We start from the raw sequence: 22269 nt of genomic DNA on the forward strand, positions 1-22269 counted from the left end.
AATGGAAAGACCGTGTTCGGATTGTTTTTCTTTTAGGATATTCATTTTCGGAGAGCAATGCGGCGATTTCAAAGGAAAGTGCCATTTTTGGAGATATAGTCCAAGAAGACTTTGAAGATACATACAGAAATGTTACTTTCAAGACTATCATGGGCTACAACTGGGCTAAATCATATTGCTCAAGAGCAACTCATATACTTTACCAAGACGATGATTTCCATTTTAATATAGACATCTTATTCAAATTTCTAATACGTCATAAAAGTCCACAATCTGTGTACATTGGACATTACGTCGAAAATGCCCCACCGACGAGAGAGAAAGCACATAAGCATTATGTGTCTTTTGAGGATTATCCACATGCAACCTACCCCCCTTATTTTCCAGGAGGAGCATATGTTATCAGTTCGAACATTGCCGAACAGTTGACCCGAACGTTTCCTTATGTCAAGCATCTGGCTGTCGATGACGCTTATGTTGGAATTGTAGCTCAAAAACTTAATATTACTCTTAAACATTCGGAGCTCCTAGATTTTAGTAACTGTACCAAGTACTCTAAGGTAATAGCTTGTCAAGGTTATTCAAACGAAAAAGAAATTTTTGATGGATGGAGGAATCTTTTCAGAGAGATGGATATTTCGAATTTCAAAATTAATTATAATTAATTGTAGAAAAAAATTGCTGAGTGATTCTTTAACGGCAGGTGGGGCCAACACCTGGGATCAGTTCTGAGGGACAACGTTCATGATAATTGAGATAGTTGTGATAATTCGACATATGTTAGGCCTATTTTATATTATGAAATCAATGTCTCGATGTGATAATTCTTGCTCCACCAGGGATGCATATTTTCTTTTGAAAAGGTCAGAGGTTACTTTTTTAAAAATATTTATTTCTACTTGTATTCAACAGGGCAGTTTGCTGTTATAGTATTTCAACTCATTTGGAGAGTGTCCTAATTGTGTGAGACAACACAAGACGGACATTCATTTGTTTGTCATTGAATAGGTGTTAAATTTAATTTTCTAAAGCGTACAGAATAGGACGAATAAATAATTGCTTCATGTGCATGAAGAAAGAATGACTTGAAATTATAACCAAATATACAAGATATACATATGAATTATTTATTTAAAAAAATAATAAAACACAAATGGTCAACTTTATATTTGTACTAGTATTTCGAAAGCTATAAAACATATACCTTGAAAAGTAAAACTAGACAAGAAGTCATCAAAATTATCTTTTCTTGCAAATTTGACGTATCTACAAAATTGTAACATAGATTGATCGGTGCTTATTGAAAATTATAACTGTTTAACACTTTGCTTGCATTACATTTTGACCTGATCTATGTGGAAGCTCGTTTAGGTGTCTTCCCGGGAGTCATTTTATGCATGTAAAATGAGATATAACACCCTATAGATCGAACCACCATCCCAATAATTGAGGTTTTATCAAATAAGAATATCTCAGTTTAAAAACCTAATAGGATTCATCAAATATTTAAAATGACAAAAAAGTCCCATTAATTTTAAAAATCACTGCTTAGCAAACTAGCTGGGCGGATATTAGGGAAAATATTTCACTAACTGCAGAAACAAGCACCTTTGACTATTATTCGAATAAGATATATGTTGGTAATTCAAGTTTCGGCCATTTTCAAGATGGCCGCCACTTATTTCTAAATGAAGTCCATTTTTTCATAGTTTTTTCCTGATATTTTGAATGTTTTAAGTAATATTTTCGCTCACCTGAGCTGAAAGCTCAAGTAAACTTTTCACATTTTCAACATCTTCACAAGAACCACTGGGCCAAACTTGGTAAGGGCCAAGTCCCCTTACATTCAGAAGGGGAGATAATCAAGAAAAGACAAAAATAGGTGGGGTCATTAAAAAATCTTCTAAAGAATCACTGAGCCAGAAGAGCTGAAATTTATGTGGAAGCATCGTGGGGAATTGTAGATTCTAAATTGTTCAAATCATGGCCCCCAGGGATAGGGCGGGGCCACAATATTGAATCCAAGTTTACATCTACATATATAGGAAAATCTTTAAAATTTTCTCAAGAACCACTGGGCCAGAAAAGCTGAAACGTATGTGTAAATATCCTGGGGTAAAAAATCATGACCCCTGGAAATAGGGCAGGGTTACAATAGGGAATCCAAGTTTTACATTGAAATATATAGGAAATATCTTCTTCTCAAGAACTTCTATCTTTATGGATATGCACATGTAAAAAAGTATCTGGATTTGCATGCATTTCTCCAAGGAAATTGAGCAGCAAAAATTAAAACATAAAAAATGTCATTAATTTAGCTTCTCTTTTATTCAACACAACCATTTTCATTCACTTCTATATGTTTGTACTGAATCTACCTGGAAATTCAGGATAGACTGTCACAATAAATCATTTTGTATCATGTTTGACATGACTCAGAATACAAATATACAATAGAATCATTTTTAATGGTGGGGGTCAATGTTCATGTGTAACCAAACTTTCAAGGTGAGGATTTCATGGTTGAACCATGAGTACATACATTAGTGAATAATTTGACAAAACTTGACAAAGATTATGTGGATGTTAATCTGTTGATAAGGGAATTATACATGTAAATAAATTGATATATTAGCACAATCAAATTTTACTACATAACTTCGTGGGTCTCTCCAAACCTTGAAAACAACGAAAATTAAACCCCCACGAAAATAAGTGATTTCACAGTACGTAAATAAATTGACATATTAGCATAATCATTTTCTACTGTGTGGTTGGCATAGTGATAAATTAGTGCTACATATATTCATGCTGTGTATTGTATTCAAAAATGATTCTAAAAGGGTATTGTGCAAAAAGTACACTGTTGTCTACCTCAAAAGAGTAAAAGTAAAGAAACTCTGTTGTTTTAAGTACATCTACAATGTCCAACGAAATCACTGAACATTGGTCCCCCACAAACAATGATTTCACAGTAAAAATTATGCTGCTGACCCTGTTGAAAAAGAAAATAGAATTCAACTCATCAACAAATTAAAAGAAAATTACACTGATTGCAATTACAATGCATTTTTTGTATTAAACATCAATATTTGTTTCAAAACTTTCACAGAGGCACTTTTCTTAATCTTTAAACTAAAAGGTGATATTTTAATAATTCGCATAATGTAAATATACTTATCACAGATAAATCTATTTTGTCTATAAGAATGCATGGAATCATACTGCAGTTTCTAGCAAAACTGTGAAAGTAAAAATATACAAAAAAAACAAAACAACCATTTCAAACTTGTGACAATAAATTTAAAAGAGAGCCATCTTTACTTAATACCGTACTAAAACTTTATCTTTAACAGCTGAAAATAAAAATTATTTGGAATTCATTCGTAAGTCTTTTAAATATATGAATATAAAAAATGAGCATATATGCATACTGAAATATTTAAGATAAAAATTTAAAAAGATTTTTTATAAGCTGTATTAAAACACAACACTAAGTATCCTAGTCCAAGCCTGTTGGGCTTCAAGCACTTCAGTTTGTCAACTTTAGTCTGGATCATTGGAACAGGTAGTTGGAAAACGAAAAATTATGGGCCCTTAACGCGACGTTAACAGGAACAAGTGGACGACTCTTTGACCTCGGACCGTTGAGAGCGGAGATGTATAGTACTACCAGGGACCACAGATCTCGCCATGGAATTAGAAAACCCATCCAACTCGGCATGTTTTGTCATCATCTCCTCAATCAAGAATCTTAAAAAAAAACACAACAGTTGTATATAAAGTTAAATCCCATCAATGACTGATATGTTTTCTTCATGAAACATTTAATATTTGGTACAATTTCTAGATTTCTTTTACAAAGCATACAGCAACCTTCAAAGAAGAGGTCCCTTAATCATGGGGCAACTAATCAGTAGTAATCAGCTATAATCAAAAGTGACCCCCCATCCCACAAAAACCACTCTTACACCAGAACCCCTGACCCATGGGTAAGGAAATTCAAAATTTTGGAAGAGACACCCTTCCCCAATCACCAGAAACTCTGGGAGATTAATATGACAGAAGTGGACAGTGAAAAAGCCAGGATATTATAGGAGCATTATTGGAGGTTTGCTAAAGTGAAGTTAGCTTTATATGTTTCACTGTATTAAGTTCCCCTAATATGCCCCTGTCTGGTTGTGGGCTCAAATCAAGACTTTTCAGAGTATGCACTCTTTAAGATGATAGCAGTAGAAGAGTTATGAACCCAAGAGTTTTACCTCATTGACTCATCAATCATGAGTCCTTCTTTAACGGAGGTTTCTGTCCAGCCAACAAAGTCGTGCTCCTTACACATGTCCTCAATCTCATTCTGTTGGACTTCTCGATGGCTCAAGTCACACTGTACATAAACAACAAAGATATCTTTTGTCAATGTTAAATATGTGAGACACTGATCCTTCCGTGAAAAAAAAACTAGGCAATTATTTTAATAAATTAATATATATTCTTGATTCTTAGAGAGAGAAATGAAGAAAATTAATGATTTTAAACTATATAAATTAAATTATGTTTATTGTACAGCGAAGATTAAATCTTCAGAACTGGAAAATATAGGTCATATTTAGCATTCGAAGCAGATTGAGTAGTGTGCATCAGCTATGCTAGTGTGGTCAGTGTAGGGCCTATAGTTACTTGAGAATGTACATGCTCCAAAAACTTTAACCTGATAACCGGAGCACTCGTCTGGAAAATCCATATTATTACCCTCTGAAGAGAAGGCTTAGACTTTTAAGTTGAAAACTTAAATTGTAGCTTACACACACACCTTATTGGCCAGGAGTAAACAGGGTATAGGTGACCCGTCAGCTAGGGAACACTTCGTGTCAAGGTCTTTCTTCCATTTTACAGCATTCTGGAAGGTGGACTGCTGGGTCAGATCAAACATAATAATACAGGCATGGGCGTCTTTATAGTAGACCCGGGTCATGGACGTAAAACGTTCCTGACCTATAAAATTAATATAAAACATACAACACTTAGTTATGTTCCCCAAACGAAGTTGGGGAACATATTGTTTTTACTCTGTTTCTTATTATTATTATTATTATTTTTCTTCTTCTTCCTGGGTACTTTTTTGTCCGGGAATGATCTTGTAACCTGTTCGTCCGATGTAGGTAAAACCTTTTTAGAGTCAGTAGACATGTTATGTAGATTTGCGGAATCAAGGCCATTTTGCGCGCACGTGCTTGCAAGAGCGCGCACGTGCAACACGTGAAATGACCAATATAATGGATATAGCCGCAACTTTTCTATTTTCTGATAAAATACTTTGAAACTCATAATGTGAGGATATATTATTAGTATAGATATGATGACATGGTCAAAATAGCAAGATCTCACGCGCATGCACGTGCGCTTTGCTCTGATTGGCTAAAACTAAAGTCTCAATATCTTTCTTGTTTTTTGACAAAATCCTTTGAAATTTTGAACATAGTCATATATTAGGAAGATCTACAGCCTGATATATAACAATTATCATAAAAGCATGCGCATGCAAATGTGCTGCAATCTGATTGGCTGAAACTTTAAATGCCTATAACTTTCTTGGTTCTCAACAGAACGGGATGAAATTTAGAATATGGATAGGTATGATGGATTACTACATTATGTTACAATTAGAATTGAATGCAAGGACACGCATGCATGCACGTGCATGCGCACAATAAGCAAAATGACCAAAATATTTGAAAAACGGTAACATTTATATTTTTATGATTTTCTTATTGATTCTCATGACATAAAGAAATGTTGATGGTTTAGACAACATGCCATGATCATCTTGCATGTGCATGCACGTGCGTGCGCGTGCAATGAGTTAAATGACATATAGTCGGTCTAATTGTAGCTTTAATAATTCTTATATGAAATCCTTTAATACTGAGCATATTTTAAAAATGTCTAACAGGAAAATGGCACAAAAAAGGGATTTGGGGAGCGTTTGGGGAACATCTGTAACGGTCCCCGTTACAATTAAAACTAGTTTTCTTTATTGTTGATAAAGGAATGATTAAATACATAAGGTTGCTTATCATGCTTATCAAACCAATTTTATTGAATTTATTTTTACCTGTGTAAACAATCAAAATCATGTCTTTTGTAATCATGTTCATATCTATACAATTATTTACATATATTTGTTTAATGTACACTATGACAGATAGTTCTACTAGGAAAAAAATACTCGGGTTAACCATAGTGATAATTGTCGGCAAGAATAGGGGGAGGGGGGCTAATTTGTCTGTCCCATAGACCTTTCTTATCATTTCATTATCTTTAAATTACTGTAATCCAAACTGATTTCCATGCTCAAGAAATTTAATGCATATCTAAAAGGATAATTTGCCACCATTTGGCAACAAACTGTCACTACGTACATTTGCATTTCACAAGCAAGTAAGTATATGTAGGTTTTCAAAATGTTTACAATTCTTTCAGTAAATCCTAACTTATATTGAGTGTATAAACTGACCTGCAATATCCCAGAGCTGAAGCTTTATGGTCTGAGTATCTGACCACTTCACAACCTTTAGAGCAAAATCAACTGAAAAAATAATAAAATTAATCAGAATATACAATGTGCTGTAAATAAGTCATAACAAAAAATATAAACACGAAGCTTCATTTCATATGGTAGGTAAAATGAACTTGTATGTAATTGTCGCTGTGTTCACAAGTGTGTGAAAGTTGGATAATATATCAGATCTCAATAGCTAAGTGGTACATTGTAAGAGTACTGGCAAGGTATGCCAGAGGCCCTGGGTTCAAGTCCTAGTCAAGACTTGATTTTCACTATGTTCACCATCTATGATGTATACAAATTTTTTGAATGCCATGAAAAACTATTCCTGAAACATTATAAGAAACATACATTTTGTAAAGTAATAAATTATTGCAATTAAAGACTTATATTCATCAAGATCATATTGCTTTGAGGGAACAAATCCTACAGATTGCACAAATGCTAGCAGCATGCATGCAAAGTATTAGATAGTATATAAGATTTCATTAGAATGATTATTGTCCTTCTGAACCCAGTTTAAGGTGGGCAAAGGATTGTCCCGAGATATATTTAGATTATTCTCACTAGCAGATGACACTGTATAGTCATTTGCATCCACTTACCTCCAATGGTCATTTTATAGTCCCGTCTGTATGCATCATTTACATATCTCTGGACGAATGACGTTTTACCAACCGTGGGGTCACCGATAATAATGACCTTGAACAAAATTTCTGTCATTATTTTAAACCTCATTCACTGCTTTAGGTTTCTTCTGAAGGTCAGCTTAGTTTATCCATTGTATGCAGAATGATGAGAAATCCCTACTTCTAAATCATCCTGAAATGTTTCACATAAAATCAATCACATCTTTTAAAATCAGTCAATAAAAACAAATTGAAAAATTGCAACTAGGCCTAATAATGCCTCAAACCTTGGTATAAAAGTATGTAATGATCAGATGACAGAATAACCTGTACACTGTAAAATACAAAATATTTAGGTAAAAAGCTATTACCTAGGAGAATTTAAAGGAAAAAAGCCGATCTCTTGTGACTTCTCAACGACAAACGTAGTTTACCTTAAGTCTTGACACCTAACATTGATTAATTGACTTATTTTTTCCCTATCGGTTTGTATCAATATATGAAATATGACTATGAACACATTACTTCCGCCAAAACAAACGTATCACATGATCCTGTCATATGATTGTCACCTCAAAAGACAAAAGAGTTCCTTTTATTATTGGCGGGATATTCAAATCTAATATAGATAAAAATTTAATTCAACCATACTCTTTAATAATTTCATTTAAGACTACATTAAATTTGATTTTTTTTTTTAATTTTTCAATTTACAATATAGCCAACAAGTAAGGCCAAAAAAAAAAATACTTTCTCAGGCCAAAAAAATCAGAATTCAATGCGGCAGGCAGGCTTTTCTTTTTTTTCTTTTTTTTTTTTTTTTGAAGCAGGATTTAGTCTACACCTTTTTTAAAGTCATTTGTTCAATAAATTGATAATATTACATCTTAAGTTTTGTTCTTTGAAATTAGTAATGAATATATATTCAACTTTAAATAATGTTATTCCAAACATTTATTTAAAAGTTAATTTATAAAATACTTTAAATTTAGAAGAAAGATATTGTTTTTCTAATAAAAACGTCTTTCTCAGCATTTATGACAAGGGCAATAACTCGATTTTCTTTTTCAACTTGGAAAAATAGAGTTATTTCCCTTTTCAAAATATCAATTTTTTGAGAAACTATTGATTAATTTTTTGGGGCCTAAATCAAATCTCACATCATATTTTCTACAGTAAAAATTTACTCTGTTTTTACTTGTTACACTTAACATCCAGCAAAGTGTGCTTTGTATCTTTGATTTATATGTTTTGGTTTCCAAAAAGAAATTTCATGACACCCCCCCCCCCCCCCCCCCCCCCCAAAAAAAATAAATAAATAAATAAAAATTTTAGGTATAAGGCTTATATTCCCCATTTTAAAAAGTGAGTTACATTAAATTTGACTTTTTTTTTTTAATTTTTCAACTTTACATTTTTTAAAAGAAGGAAACGGTTTGCAATTTTTTTTTTAGATAATAATCGATTTTATAAAGGGTCTGTTGCTCCCCCCTTTCTAGAAAGCTATACGAATTAGCCAGGCACGTATCATCGTCTTTAAAAGTGGGGGGGGGGGGGGGCCAAAGAAATATGGGGGACAAGCAAAGAAAAACCTTGCCCAAAGTCGAAAAGCTACTAATTTCAGTACCAGTTCCTTGGCATACATTACTACATTTCCCTTACTGTAGTATAAACTGTGTGTGTGTTGGGGGGGGGGGGGATGGCAGCTTTCAATGAACATTTTCAATAGAAAAAGTAAAACATGAATAACACAAGTAAATCAAATCTCACATCTAAAACATATTTTCGGGAATATGCATGTACAAATGCATCCTGTAAAATGACATCGACATATGTGAACTCGATGTTTTTACTTGTTACACAGGTAACATCCAGCAAAGTGTGCTTTGTAATCTTTGATTAACTATATGTTTTGGTTTCCAACATGTCGGGGTAAAACTGTAGATGGACATGTCATCAGTCTCCAAAAAAAAGATGCAGAGAAGAAAATTTGCAGCATGCTAGGTAAAAACTAAAAATTCTTACATTTGTTCTGCACATTTTGTAAATAGTGATGATGTCTGCAGAACATCCACTACCCCCCCCCCCCCCACACCCCTTATTATACTACTATACAGATTAATACAAAAAAAAAATTTAAAAAAATAAATAAATTCACAAACACAATAACAAATAAAAATTGTAGATATAAGGCTTATATACTTGGGAATGGACCTAAGCTGCTCCAAAAACTTTAACCTGTTCACTCATCTGGAAATTGTAGGTCAGATTCCAGCATCTGAAGCAAGTCTAGTAGTGTCCATCGATCCCTATATGCATCATATACACAAGTTTGCTTTAGGTAGGACTTAAAGTTACTTGGGAAATGACTTGCTCCAAAACTTTAACCTGGTTACTCATCTAGAAAACGTTGGTCAGATCCAGCATCCAAAGCAAGTCTGGTAGTGTCCATCTCTAAATGCATCATCCATGCAAGTTTGGTCCAGGTAGGGCTTATTAGTTACACGGGAATTAATGGACTTGCTCCTAAATCTTTAACCGGGACACCAACGGAAATGCCGGGGGTATAGAAGAAGCTTTGCGACATCAAAATAATTTAGACCTATACTCAGCAGAGGGCCACTGAGCAAAGGGATCTTTCGTACCAGCACCTACTGCAACATGAAAACTCAGTTTATAAGGTCTCCAAGTCTTGCAGTTGGATTCCAACCCACAATGCAATTATCAGATCCTAACTTTGAAATATCATATTGAATCAAATGCTTTAACAACTGTGACAATGTGCCAAGTAAATTATTAATTCATAGAAATAAATTCTGGTGGTTTGGCATCTGTAAGTACTAGTGTTACACATTTTTAGGACCATTTCTAGCTTAGTTTGGACTTTCAGTAAGGCGTGGCATTTTCAACGTTAAATAATTAGCTTCTGAAATTTACACAGCTTTCCTTCACTGTTGAAACATACATGGGATAGAAATTCGGGCAAATGCCAATTAGTGTATCGAATAACCAATTACATTGTTTCATCCTGCAAAGAGGTGGAGCTTAAGTCGTCTCATCGTCGTCCACAATTTAAAGTCCCTGATGTTATTAATTTCTTAACCAATGAGAATCTATTCGCCATTTGACAGGCGGTAAACATGTAGCGCCGAGAATGCCACACCTTACTGAAAATCCAAACTAAGCTGGAAATGGTTCTATCACCAACGGCCTAATGTGTTTTGTCTCTATGACTTCAAACACTTTCAAGATTGGTTCAGCCAGTTTTTTTTCCCTTTTCTATCTGACATATTCAAAATATGTACAGGTAACGCCATTCTATAAAAATGATACGAGTTTTTCATCATTCATTTCAATTCTGTGCTCCTAGAGACATTCAGCTCAACATCCTCACAATGTCTGATGTTCTGGCCTGGGGGCACTAAACCTGAGGATGATTCCACATGAGTTTCACTTTCCTGGCCCAGTGGTTCAGAAGAAGATTTTTAAAGATTTTTCCTATATTTCCAAAGGCCCCACCCTTGCCCCGGGGGTCAATATATAGTGGAAAAGTGAGACTGAGATCAAAAGTGAGCTTTTCTAAGTTTTATGGCCCCCAGGCCTGTTTAAACGTGTTGCCATTAGACTCCTAGCACATCTAATTCAATATATCACAGTCACAATGTAGTGTCTCATGATAAAATAACAAATCTTGATAGTTTTTCATAACTCTCTCGTCTTAACCAACAATATTAAGCCTTTCGATATTAAAAAATGTGTTATACATCATTTGCAATGATTCCTTTCTGTTAACATTATCCGTCTTATATGATAAGTGCTTCGAAATAAGAAAAGCACCCCCTCCCATAAACAACCAATTTGTCAGGAGTCCCACAGCACAGTTTTTCACAGGACCCCTGAGGCTGTGAGGGTGTCAGCTCAGGTGTCTGGAGATCCAGACAAATATCACTATTAAACTTCCTCAATTAAGAAATATGTTGCAATTCATTAGAAATGCTTTTATTTTTCTCTCCTTCTCACTCTCATTCATGATACATTCATAATGAAAAACAAATAAAAATGGGTATACAAAGTGTTACATCGAAGACTGCATGTTCCACATACTTGTTTCTACAAGTGATACATCTAAACATTTACATGTACATTAGAGCAGATCTTAATGTAGCTTACAAAATCTCAAAAACAGATTAGTGTAATTAACCAAAAAGGATCTCTTATATTATTTATAGACAATATAGCAAAATCAGGTTTTAAAGTATTTAACAGAATGCAGTTACTATAGAATCTTTTCCATGCATTAAATGCAAATATGTGTAAAATTGACTGTAATAAAATTTGCAACAAGTTTTACAGCAGAGTTTTTTTTTAATACCTTATCTTTTTTAGAAAAAAAAAAAGCAAATGGATGTGTATATTGCAAGAGAAATGAAAAAGAAAGTAAAATAGTTGGCGATGGGAACACAATAACTGCTGCCTGACGGACCATTGGTCTTTAAAGTTTCCCCGCAAGTATAAGTTTGTAAATACTCTAAAACAACATCAAATATTCATGAACTTTTCAAAAATCTCCTATAAGCACTAATCTAGTCTTATCCAGCTTTATGGTTTGTGTCCTTTCACAAACTGATTCAGAGGTCCCAAACTTCTGTACACACTTTTCTCGAAGTGGTGGTAAAACTGGAGAATATTCCACTTTAAACTCTTTCAGTCATCTATGTATGGCAACCAAAAAGCCTGCAAAAAGTGTGAATAATAAAAACTTCCACATTTTTTAATAAGTTTTAATTTGCCCCTCAATTCTCAGTAAGTCATTTAAGATTTCTGCTAACTGTATCAGTGAAAGAAATAAGGAAGAATACCATATTAGTGCAGGCTGATGCCAGCATCATGTATTTGGGGTTGAACTGTAGGCATTGGATTGGTCCAGGATGGTCAGCATTCATCACAGCGACCTTGACCCCGGTCTCTGTGTTCCAGCAGTGAATTCGTCCATCAGTTGAACCTGAATAAAGATACACTTCATCTGTACTTTCATTACAGAAAATCATTTTGCATAATTGATTTCTAGAAAAAAGGAAAATATACAGTGAAGCATCCTTTTTGGGGAAAGGTACATGTAAACTGATATCTTGTTCATAACACAAATTATATCAGTGATAGCCAATGTCCATGACAAATATTTGTTATTTTTTCAACCAATATACCATCTCTGGAAAATATTTATGACTAAGTCAGTGTTCACAGCATCCTTTGAACTGTGTCTGACAATACAATTCTAAGTCTCCTTTTTTCTGCCTTTGAGCTTTGACATTTGGAATGTAAATACACATTTTTTCCTCTTGTCTTAGGAGGGGGGGGGGAAGAAATAACTTCTAAAGTGTATACTGTCCTTTATGTAATACATGTATTTTGAAAACAAACATCAGAAATTCTTAACCAATAAATGTACACATTCTCTGTTGTTACTATATATGCAGCGTAAGCTTTACTTTTCAGATTTACTGTATTTAATAAAACACTCAGAAAGCTATACTTCTCAGACTTACTCTATATAATAAACTTACCACAGAATGCAAATCTGGAGTCGGGACTAAAGGAAGCCTCCAAAGGAATACCTTTATTGTTCTGAAAACCCTGTAGAGGAAAAACATATTGATAAGCTCTGAGAAGACCATTGATATCAATATATATATATATACATTTTATATATATTTTATATATACATATATATATATTATATACATATAATTCAACATATGAGCAACAAAGTACAACAGGCAGTAGTTCTTGAGGAATTATTTTAATCTGTAGGTTGCTATAAATTAGAGAAATAGAAGATAAAATTTCATTGGCTTAAACCCTGTTTTAACCCATTACCCTATTCCTACATTACATAACATTAATCAAAGTTTAAAAAAAAAAATCATGGCTCAGAGTCTGGGGCATCCAACAATTGCAGAATTTTTTCCCCATACATGTATAAATATTTTGATTTTTAAGTAAAACATGTAGACAAGAATCAACTCCTTTGTTTCCTTTATCATTTTTTTTTTAAATGTACAATCTATAAAATACTCTCTAAAAAAAATTTGTAAAATGATTAAACTTTTCCATTTTTATATCAGATGATAAAACATTAAATTCTCTTTAACAAGCCTCTGCCAATTTTCTTTTAAATTCATGATGTAATCAATAAAATTTGTTCACATATATTAGTAATATTTCCGATCACTTACAACTTAATAATCTAGATGCAAACATTAATTTTCTTTTACTTTAAAATTAAAGAAAAACAAAATGAAACAGTTGTTAACTTTACCATAAATGTCTGGAGTGGTGTCCCCTGGAAGGCATCGATCAGTCGTAAGATTTGTCCGTTAGTGGAGATCAGAATTAATTTTCCGTCAGGACTAAACTTCATTCCCGTCCAATCACAGTCTTTGTCCTGGGTTAATTTAAAGGTCGTAAATGGACCCTAAAAGTTACAATTACTTCCAATTAGTTTTATATGTATCATAAGTTCATAACTTAATACTGTACATGCATCTCATTTTCATTTTATACGTGTATATGATCAATAAAGCATATCACTGGTTTTTGTATTCAGGACAGCCATTCTAAAAATACATGTTAAGACTTTGATAGGTTTGCTTTTATAAATTGAAAAGTTGAAATGTATATGCCCCCCCCCCTCCCCTTTAATTCCTGGGGAATGAGGAGAGTGCTTGATTTGAAAAAACTTGAATTCAGACTTAATAAAGATGCTTCAAAATTTATATGATTAATGAAGACTTTGAAAGATTTTCCCAGGGTTTTACTTAAACTCATCTTACCATTGTGGTCCCATCCTACCACCGGTTTTATGATTTAAACAAGCTTGAATCTTCAACAACAGAAGATGCTCCCATATTAATATTACTAATCACTGCTTTGATGATTAAACATCTGATTTTAAAGTTGTTCCCCACATATTTGTATATAAAATCTAATGTGGCCCTATCACACCACTGGGGTCATGATTTGATGAAATTTGGATTAACACTAACTAAAGATGCTTCCTTTTTTTAAAAAGCATAAATAATGGTTTTGCTGTTACATCTTCCAATGTATAACTTTGATTTGTTGTGACACCAGCCTACCCTTGTAGGTCAAGGTTTCTAAAATACCTGATGATGCGCCTTTGTTAATTTCACTTTTCCTAGCTTCGCTGGTCATCATCATCAGATTTTTTAATATATATTTTTTATATATTCCTGTGTATAATTTTTAACACAACACCTATTGTAGACCTGCCCTACCCTGGAGGTTATGATTTAAACAACTGAAGCAACACTAGGTTATGAAGTTTTCACAAAAGTTTCATTCTTCCTGGCCCAGTGGTTCCAGTGGTTCTAATAGGAACATTGTAAGATCAGTGTTTTCAATAAGAGCCGGCAACCGGCAAAATTAACCGCCTGTACAAGTAATTTTGCCGGCTATGAATTTTCCGTCATTAGGATTTTGCCGGTGCTGATACGCGAAATCCATAGATTTTATCGCAACTATTTCCATGATCTAGAGTAGCTTCCCTTGAGTGCGCTCTTTTTTCAGATCATAGTGTCAGGTAATGGCGTCGCGGACAACGAATATTTGAGCGAAGTCGTGGAGAAATGTGCTGCTGCTTTAACACATGCGTTTGAGATCACATACATTAAGAGGCATAAAGAATAGTCCCTTCCGAAAAGATTTGTTTGTGTTTTATAATTTTCGATTGAAAATTGATCATGTATCCATTCTAATTCTTACAGAATTTCCGCAAACTGAAAATCTCAAATGTTAACCTGATATAATAATTACGAATAAAAGTCTTGATATTTTAATCGTGACTCAGACATAGAAATTCTTACAGCATTTCCACAAACAGAAATTGAAAAAAAATATTCTCTTTTATCCGTCTAAGAACGCTTGAAATACAGGAACAGTATCATTTTCACATTTGGGAAGGTTTTAATGTACTAGTATTTTGTATCAAATACCATTTTCTATATATTTTGTTCTGACTATCTGCACAAAATGTCAAAAACGTAGATCAGTTTAAAGATTAATTTATGAAAAGTCTAAGATTGCAGAATATTTCAATTTTTGGGGGGTACTGTACATGACCAAGTGTTTAAAAAATCTAAAATTTTCAACCAAATAATTTTTTGAGTTTTGAATAAAAGTCCTGACCAATTTATGTGAAAGGGACTAAATATGTAGAATTTTAAATATGATATTCTACCACAGACAATTGTCTGTACTAGAATTTCATACTTAAGTTGTCTGTATGTTTTTATAGACACTTAGTTTTCGGAAGAAAAAAAACCAGTCTGTCAAAAATCTTGTCAAACAAATCTGTAAAAAGGTAAAAAAAATTTAATTGGCTTTTTTAGGTAAAATTTGATAATTGATACTGACAAGAATGTGAAAAAAAATTACTTTTTTAATGGCCTGAGAGGTCAGAAAAATGAGTCAAAAATGCTGATTTTCGTTTCCGGCCGGGGGGCTTCGCCCCCCTGGGCCCCCTACCAGGGCTCTGCCCTGGACCCGCTGGGGGCCTAACGCGGCCCCCAGACCCCTCGCCGAGACTGGTTTCCTGCTATTCCATCTATTTTTCCTTCTATTGAAAATCTTATTGAAAACACTGAAGATACCATTAAATTTATATTAATTCTTAATCATCCCCTCTTGAAATAAGCCATGGTCCTTCATCTGATCAAACTTGAATTCTATTAACCCAAGGATATTTAGTTTGGTCGAAATTGACCAAGAAGTTCTGGAGAAGAAGATGAAAATGTGGCAAGTTTTCAACTGCCACAACAACACTAATGACAGACAACCAACAGATCTTGCTCAGTAAAGCTCATCTTGGTTTTTATCCCAGGTGAGTTAAAACAAACTCATCACATTTCCTTACCCTGTCAAATGATCTGAGGTCGTACAGTTTGACACACTCTGAGTTTATTCCTGCTGCAAAAATGAGACCCTCTGGATCAAATGCTGCCACAGGTCTACCAGGTAGATGCATCAGTCCCTGAAATCATACAAGAATTGTGAAGAAAACATTGGAACTGCAATACTCAAGAACTATGCAGAGGCATGTACTATGAAAGACACAAATATATGAATATACAAATTTAGAAGATGTTTTGTTTCAGAACAGAAGAAGAAGACAGAAATAGATTTCTCTTAAACCCCAATAATTTGGATTTAACTTTTAAATGAACAGTAGGATAGCCTGGTAAAGTAAAACAAAGAAGAATGTCCCTGTATCTGTTACCTGACAATTCTGTGATCTCAGATCCCATAACCTGATGGTCTTATCCAGCGAACCAGACAGAAAGGAATCGTTGATAGGGGACATGTTCAGGGACACAACTCTAGAAATAAGCAATTTTGGTGTTAGATCTACCCACAAGTACATGTGTTAATGATGCATTACAAAAAGTAGATTATTAAAATGAGTTACAAGACAGACAGGTTCATGAAAATGACTCTAAATTAAAAACCAATCACCTCCTAAGGCATCAGGGAGGTAAAATCGATGAAACTTTAAATTACTATGAAAAAACACACTACTTATATCCATAGGATTTAACAACTCATCATTGCTCCACATGATGTAAGTACATGTAATTTACTGATATTGCACTGAAACTGGCTTTAGAATTTCTTCCTTTAATACTAAATATGGACTTACTTTTTGGTGTGTCCTGGGAAATACCTAATGTACTTGTTGTCATGGAGTGAGAGATATCTGATTGTATCTGAAATAAATTCCATGATCAAAATTAAATTGAGCAAATGTATTCTTCTGGAATACTTAGCTTAACATTCAAAATTGTCTTATTGTTTCTGCTCAAATCTTTAAAAACAAGTGACCTTTTTCAGGATTTCACATTAATAGGCTGCTGTAAATTTGGATTAATGATACACACTGCATTTATTTCAATGAATGAATTCATGAATGGGCTAGAAAGACAGACAAATCTGGTACAGGACTGATTACTTTACATGGTCCTTGGTCCTGTGGGCCAGTGGATTAAATTCTAAGCTGTGGACACTGGTGGCACAAATTTAAAACTGAACAGTACAGAGTAAGTTGCAGTCTTTTATATTAACATATCAATTATTATACCAGTAAAGATATACAATGTACTTTTTCTTACCATCTACTTTTGTAGAACCATGCAAGGCTGTGTTAACTGCATGTGTGTAACAAATTAAATCAACTCCATACTTCTTACTGTTTAGAGTTTTCTTTGGCCTGAAAGTAAAAATATAAATGAATTTACTTCATCCAAATTCTAGGTGTATCTTATAAAAGTTTGTTTGTTTAGATATTATTTGACACAGAGACTCTGAAGAGTTTCTCGAAAACCAACTCAACTTGGAGCAACTGATACCAAAATTGAAAAATTGTAGCCCTGTGATAATGGTAATAAACCGAAGTCAAATCCAGCAACTATTAGGTCCTACAGAATCTCTTGATTAAGCTATAAGACTTCATTAAGCTACTCAGAATAGCTACTTTATTACTCTTTTCTCAAACCTGTTATTATTTTCTGCATGTCGTACCTTGGTGCAGTGATAATATTCAACTTTGAATTCATCCGAATAAAATGCATGTAAAAATCACTCACCAAAATGTGTCTCCTTGAAAGACTATATACTCAAAGTTAAGTTTTTTGTCTATTGATGAGTGACAACACATTTACGTTTTAATAAATGAAATAATGAAGAAGGTCAGCTAACTTAATTACTGTCAATAAGATAATTTGATTGGTAATCTGTAAGAGTGCCGTTATTCAAACAATGGAAATTCACCTGTTGTTTGCAACTGAACGTATTCAAAAGCTGTAATGTTAGTACTAGATCTATTTAATAGATTTGGATTGCTTTTTGATAGCCCTTAGTACATATATATTGTCAAATACTGTAGATCACTAAATTTTCGCGACACCTTATTTTCGCCAGATAGTAACTGACTCTTGATTAGCGAGACGAAATTTTCGCGAATTGTGGTTATTGCTCTATATAATCTTCAGGAATACTTTTATACGCGAGAATTAAATTTTCGCGAGCTCACTGTCTCGCGTAATTACACGAAAATAAAGTTCTCGTGAATAAAAAGTGATTTACACTACTTGCAACTTTTTGTCGATTTCTTACAAATTGAATAAACAATTCTGTGAACAACTGCTTTTAAAAAGTTTATCAAGCTTTTTTGAATAGCTTAATAAGGCTTAACAAAAAAATATGTTTGTTTACGGTTACCCGACCGACCCTAATTTTCATCGCCGACCCAAACTTTTTTATCGTCGTAAAAATCCGGAAGTTACTGGCCGGTCAGTTTAACTTTTACATTCATCTTTGAAATCAAAATTGAAAGTACAAAAACAAAACCAGCGAGTTGCAATTTCTGCACCAACGAGTTCGTTGCAATTTGCTTACCATTGCGTGGCAGTTGTAGGGGTGTGCAACTAGCATCGCCTGATGCCCAGTGCTACCGTTTTTGGGGTAGTAAAAATAAAAATTATGCATATAATACATGAGAAATACAAACGGTTTTTTCACTCATTGTTTTGCTATTTGATTTCCAACTAATGAAAATTTTCCAGGTAACATGCACCAATTGTTCTTAAATTACTTTAACCTTATCCATTTTGAAGTACTACCTGACTTATTTACTTCAAAAACGCGTAATTTTATTCCGCTGTTAATAGTAAATACATGCAGCTATCTTTTTCCATTATTTACGGTCCCCCAATCAACTAATAAAAAGTGATATATACAGTACTTTTACATGCAGAAAAGAAAAGATAATATAACTTTTTAAAACTTCGATCAACAATGAACTTTTTACAAATTGAATAAACGTTTAAATTCTGTGAACAACTGCTTTTAAAAAGTCCACCCATATTTTATACAATGGTAAAACTGTTTTGTAATTTTCATGTGAATTTGAGCTACCGACCCTATTTTAATAAAACTGTATTTACATTGCACATGTTTTCTCCATAAAAAGTGAATTGAAATTTATTGCATTCAAAACACTGTAACACAGACAGGGTGCCAAGAGGTTAAAGCATGCATTTCAGTTTGATGTCACAATCGTTGATTGCCGAGGCAGTGCAACGTCATAAGCGAAAATAAAAAAAAATCACACTAACATTGCCCAGAAGCTGTTACGTTGGCTGATCCTATAACTGTTGCTTATACAAAGGATAATACATAGCTTTTTAAATATAAATCACATTTCCAGTCAAGGTAGCTAGAGAGTTAAAAGATCTAAACATAAGCAATGAATCATTATTTTTTTAAAGATAGTCTCCTAATTGCAACGGTGTGTGCAAACAAATTTTCATAATGCAAATTCCCAAATTTTTTTGCACACATCGTTGCAGTTTTGAGATTATATCTTTCAAAAATTAATGATTCATTGCTTAAATATTAAGCTATTTCAAAAGTATAACTTAATCAAGAGATTGTGCTGGACCTGATTAATCAGGCAATTTATACAATATACACCACGAACACGTATTTCCCTTGCTTAATAAAGCCTTAATTTTTCATAATAATTCATTAATAATGAATATATTTTGTACATATATCCTTACGTTCCATTTTGACAATCATAGATTACGATCGAATCGTCGTCACTGCTTGAGATGAGAGTGTTGCCATCTGACGAAAAATCTATTCTGTTTATACGGTCTGTGTTTTCTCTGAATATTTTTGCTACTCTGTAATTACGAACAACGTTGTCTGTAAGCTTCATTTTACCAATATTTAACACAACTATTTTTTCAAGAGACCATCTGAATTTTCTCCATTCGCCGCGCGTGCCTTTAATAGGTAACTCATACGTAAACACATTCGTTTTTCGTTCCTTTAGGTCGGAACCACGAAACGTCACATAGTGTGTTATGTGTTTTACTAGGGATATATAGAAGTACTCTAATTGAAATAAAAAGAAAACGTTGAAATCAATTAAAGTCATGTAATTTTTATTTTGGTCCCGGATCTCTAGATCTATAGGTTTTTGTCCTGTCTGTCTGTCTGTTTAGCTGTTGGACTTGGTCTGCTTGTCTGAAAACTTTAACCTTCGCCATAACTTTTGAACCATGAAAGAGACTTCATATTTGGTATGCATACTCCACAAATTAAGCTCTTTCAAATGAAACCAAGGTCAATGACCTTGTGACCTTTACTGTGACCTATATGCTAAATAGCTTTTTTCGAACTTTGTTGCCGTCGGACGCATGGTGTTTCACAAACACAACTTATTTATTTATTTATTTATTTATTCATTCATTCATTCATTCATTCATTCATTCATTCATTCATTCATTCAATTATTTATTTATTTATTTATTTATTTATTTATTTATTTATTTATTCATTTTTTTTTTCATATATTCATTTATTTATTTATTTGTATATTGTCTTTTTTATACCAGTTTTGAGCTCAAGCAACCTTGAATTTGTAAAAAGGGAACAAACGTTGTGAATTTCGTAGTCATTGTCTCCCCTTGACGGGGACTCAAAACATAAAAGTAGTGAAATCTTAAAAGAAAATGTTCTTTGCTCCTGATCAGAGCGGATATCTTGATCAAGCAGAAAGAAGTAAATACATAATAAAGCATTTCAAAACCCTTTACCAAAAATTGGAAAATCTATGACACCAGCTGGGTCAGAGGTTTATGAAAAATAGTAGAACTCTAATGATAAAAAGAAGCCCCGGAGAACATGCATAAATTCATTTAAAATGTGCATAGTTGAACTTAATGAGCAATGGTGCTTCCAAAGTTCCACATAATTTTATTGCCCTGTGTTCAGGGACCCGGAAATAAAATTGGAAGACTGTGACTCTGTTGAAAAAGTGACTTTGTGATATAGCATCATCTCTGCTCCTGGAAATTATCCCCAGGAGCTCCATATTCCATCTGTGAACTATTATTCGGCCTAAGTACAGTGTATATTACGAAAGACGAATAGGGCCACATAAAAAAATATTTTTATCTCGTAATTACGAGAAAAGATCTCGTTATTACGAGTTAATCATCTCATTATTACGAGAAAAGATCTCGTAATAACGAGTTAATTATCTCGTTATTACGAGAAAAGATCTCGTAATTACGAGAAAACATCTCGTTATTACGAGAAAAGATCTCGTTATTCCGAGTTAATTATCTCGAAATTACGAGTTAATTATCTCGTTATAACGAGAAAAGATCTCGTAATTACGAGATCTTTTCTCGTAAATACGAGATAAAAATATTTTTTATGTGGCCCTATTCGTCTTTAACTCGTAATAACGAGATCTTTTCTCGTACTTACGAGATAATTAACTCGTAATAACGAGATCTTTTCTCGTTATTACGAGATCTTTTCTCGTACTTACGAGATAATTAACTCGTAATAACGAGATCTTTTCTCGTTATTACTCGTAATTACGAGATAAAAATATTTTTTTTTATGTGGTCCTATTCGTCTTTAACTCGTAATAACGAGATCTTTTCTCGTAATTACGAGATCTTTTCTCGTTATAACGAGATAATTAACTCGTAATAACGAGATCTTTTCTCGTTATTACGAGATAATTAACTCGTAATTACGAGATAATTAACTCGTAATTACGAGATCTTTTCTCGTAATAACGAGATAATTATCTCGTAATAACGAGATCTTTTCTCGTAATTACGAGATCTTTTCTCGTAATAACGAGATAATTATCTCGTAATTACGAGATAAAAATATTTTTTATGTGGCCCTATTCGTCTTTCGTAGTATATATTACAGAATAGAATAGAATAGAATTTATTTCCAATCATGGTCCCACTGGGGGCATAACACAGATACAAGTATATTATTACATAAAATAGAGACAATGTACATAATGAAACATTAAATGTACTGCGCTGTTTCCTTTACCAGAGACTAGTGTTTGTAATGAAGGTTGAATCGAACAGTGATAAATCTCATATATCCTGCATAGATGTCGGAAGCAAATTGAAAGGGAGGGAGGGGGGCTAAACCAACAAAAAAGGTAAACCC

General features: G+C 33.5%; 1 protein-coding gene across 1 annotated transcript; it reads right to left on the bottom strand.

Annotated features, from left to right (window-relative positions):
- Positions 1-2788: 2788 nt before the first annotated feature.
- LOC134262229 (WD repeat-containing protein 82-like) lies at positions 2789-20076 on the bottom strand. The gene is given in 13 exon segments (XM_062744612.1): positions 2789-3753; positions 4263-4384; positions 4811-4992; positions 6515-6586; positions 7168-7303; positions 12051-12193; positions 12756-12825; positions 13511-13666; positions 16127-16243; positions 16490-16589; positions 16910-16976; positions 17379-17476; positions 19830-20076. Coding segments are annotated over 13 exon segments (1569 nt in total). The 5' UTR covers positions 19991-20076; the 3' UTR covers positions 2789-3608.
- Positions 20077-22269: the final 2193 nt, after the last annotated feature.

The sequence above is a fragment of the Saccostrea cucullata genome, unplaced genomic scaffold (genome assembly GCF_032062105.1).
Source record: "Saccostrea cucullata isolate Sc308-1 unplaced genomic scaffold, CSIRO_AGI_Scuc_v1 ctg849, whole genome shotgun sequence".
Lineage (NCBI taxonomy): Eukaryota > Metazoa > Mollusca > Bivalvia > Ostreida > Ostreidae > Saccostrea > Saccostrea cuccullata.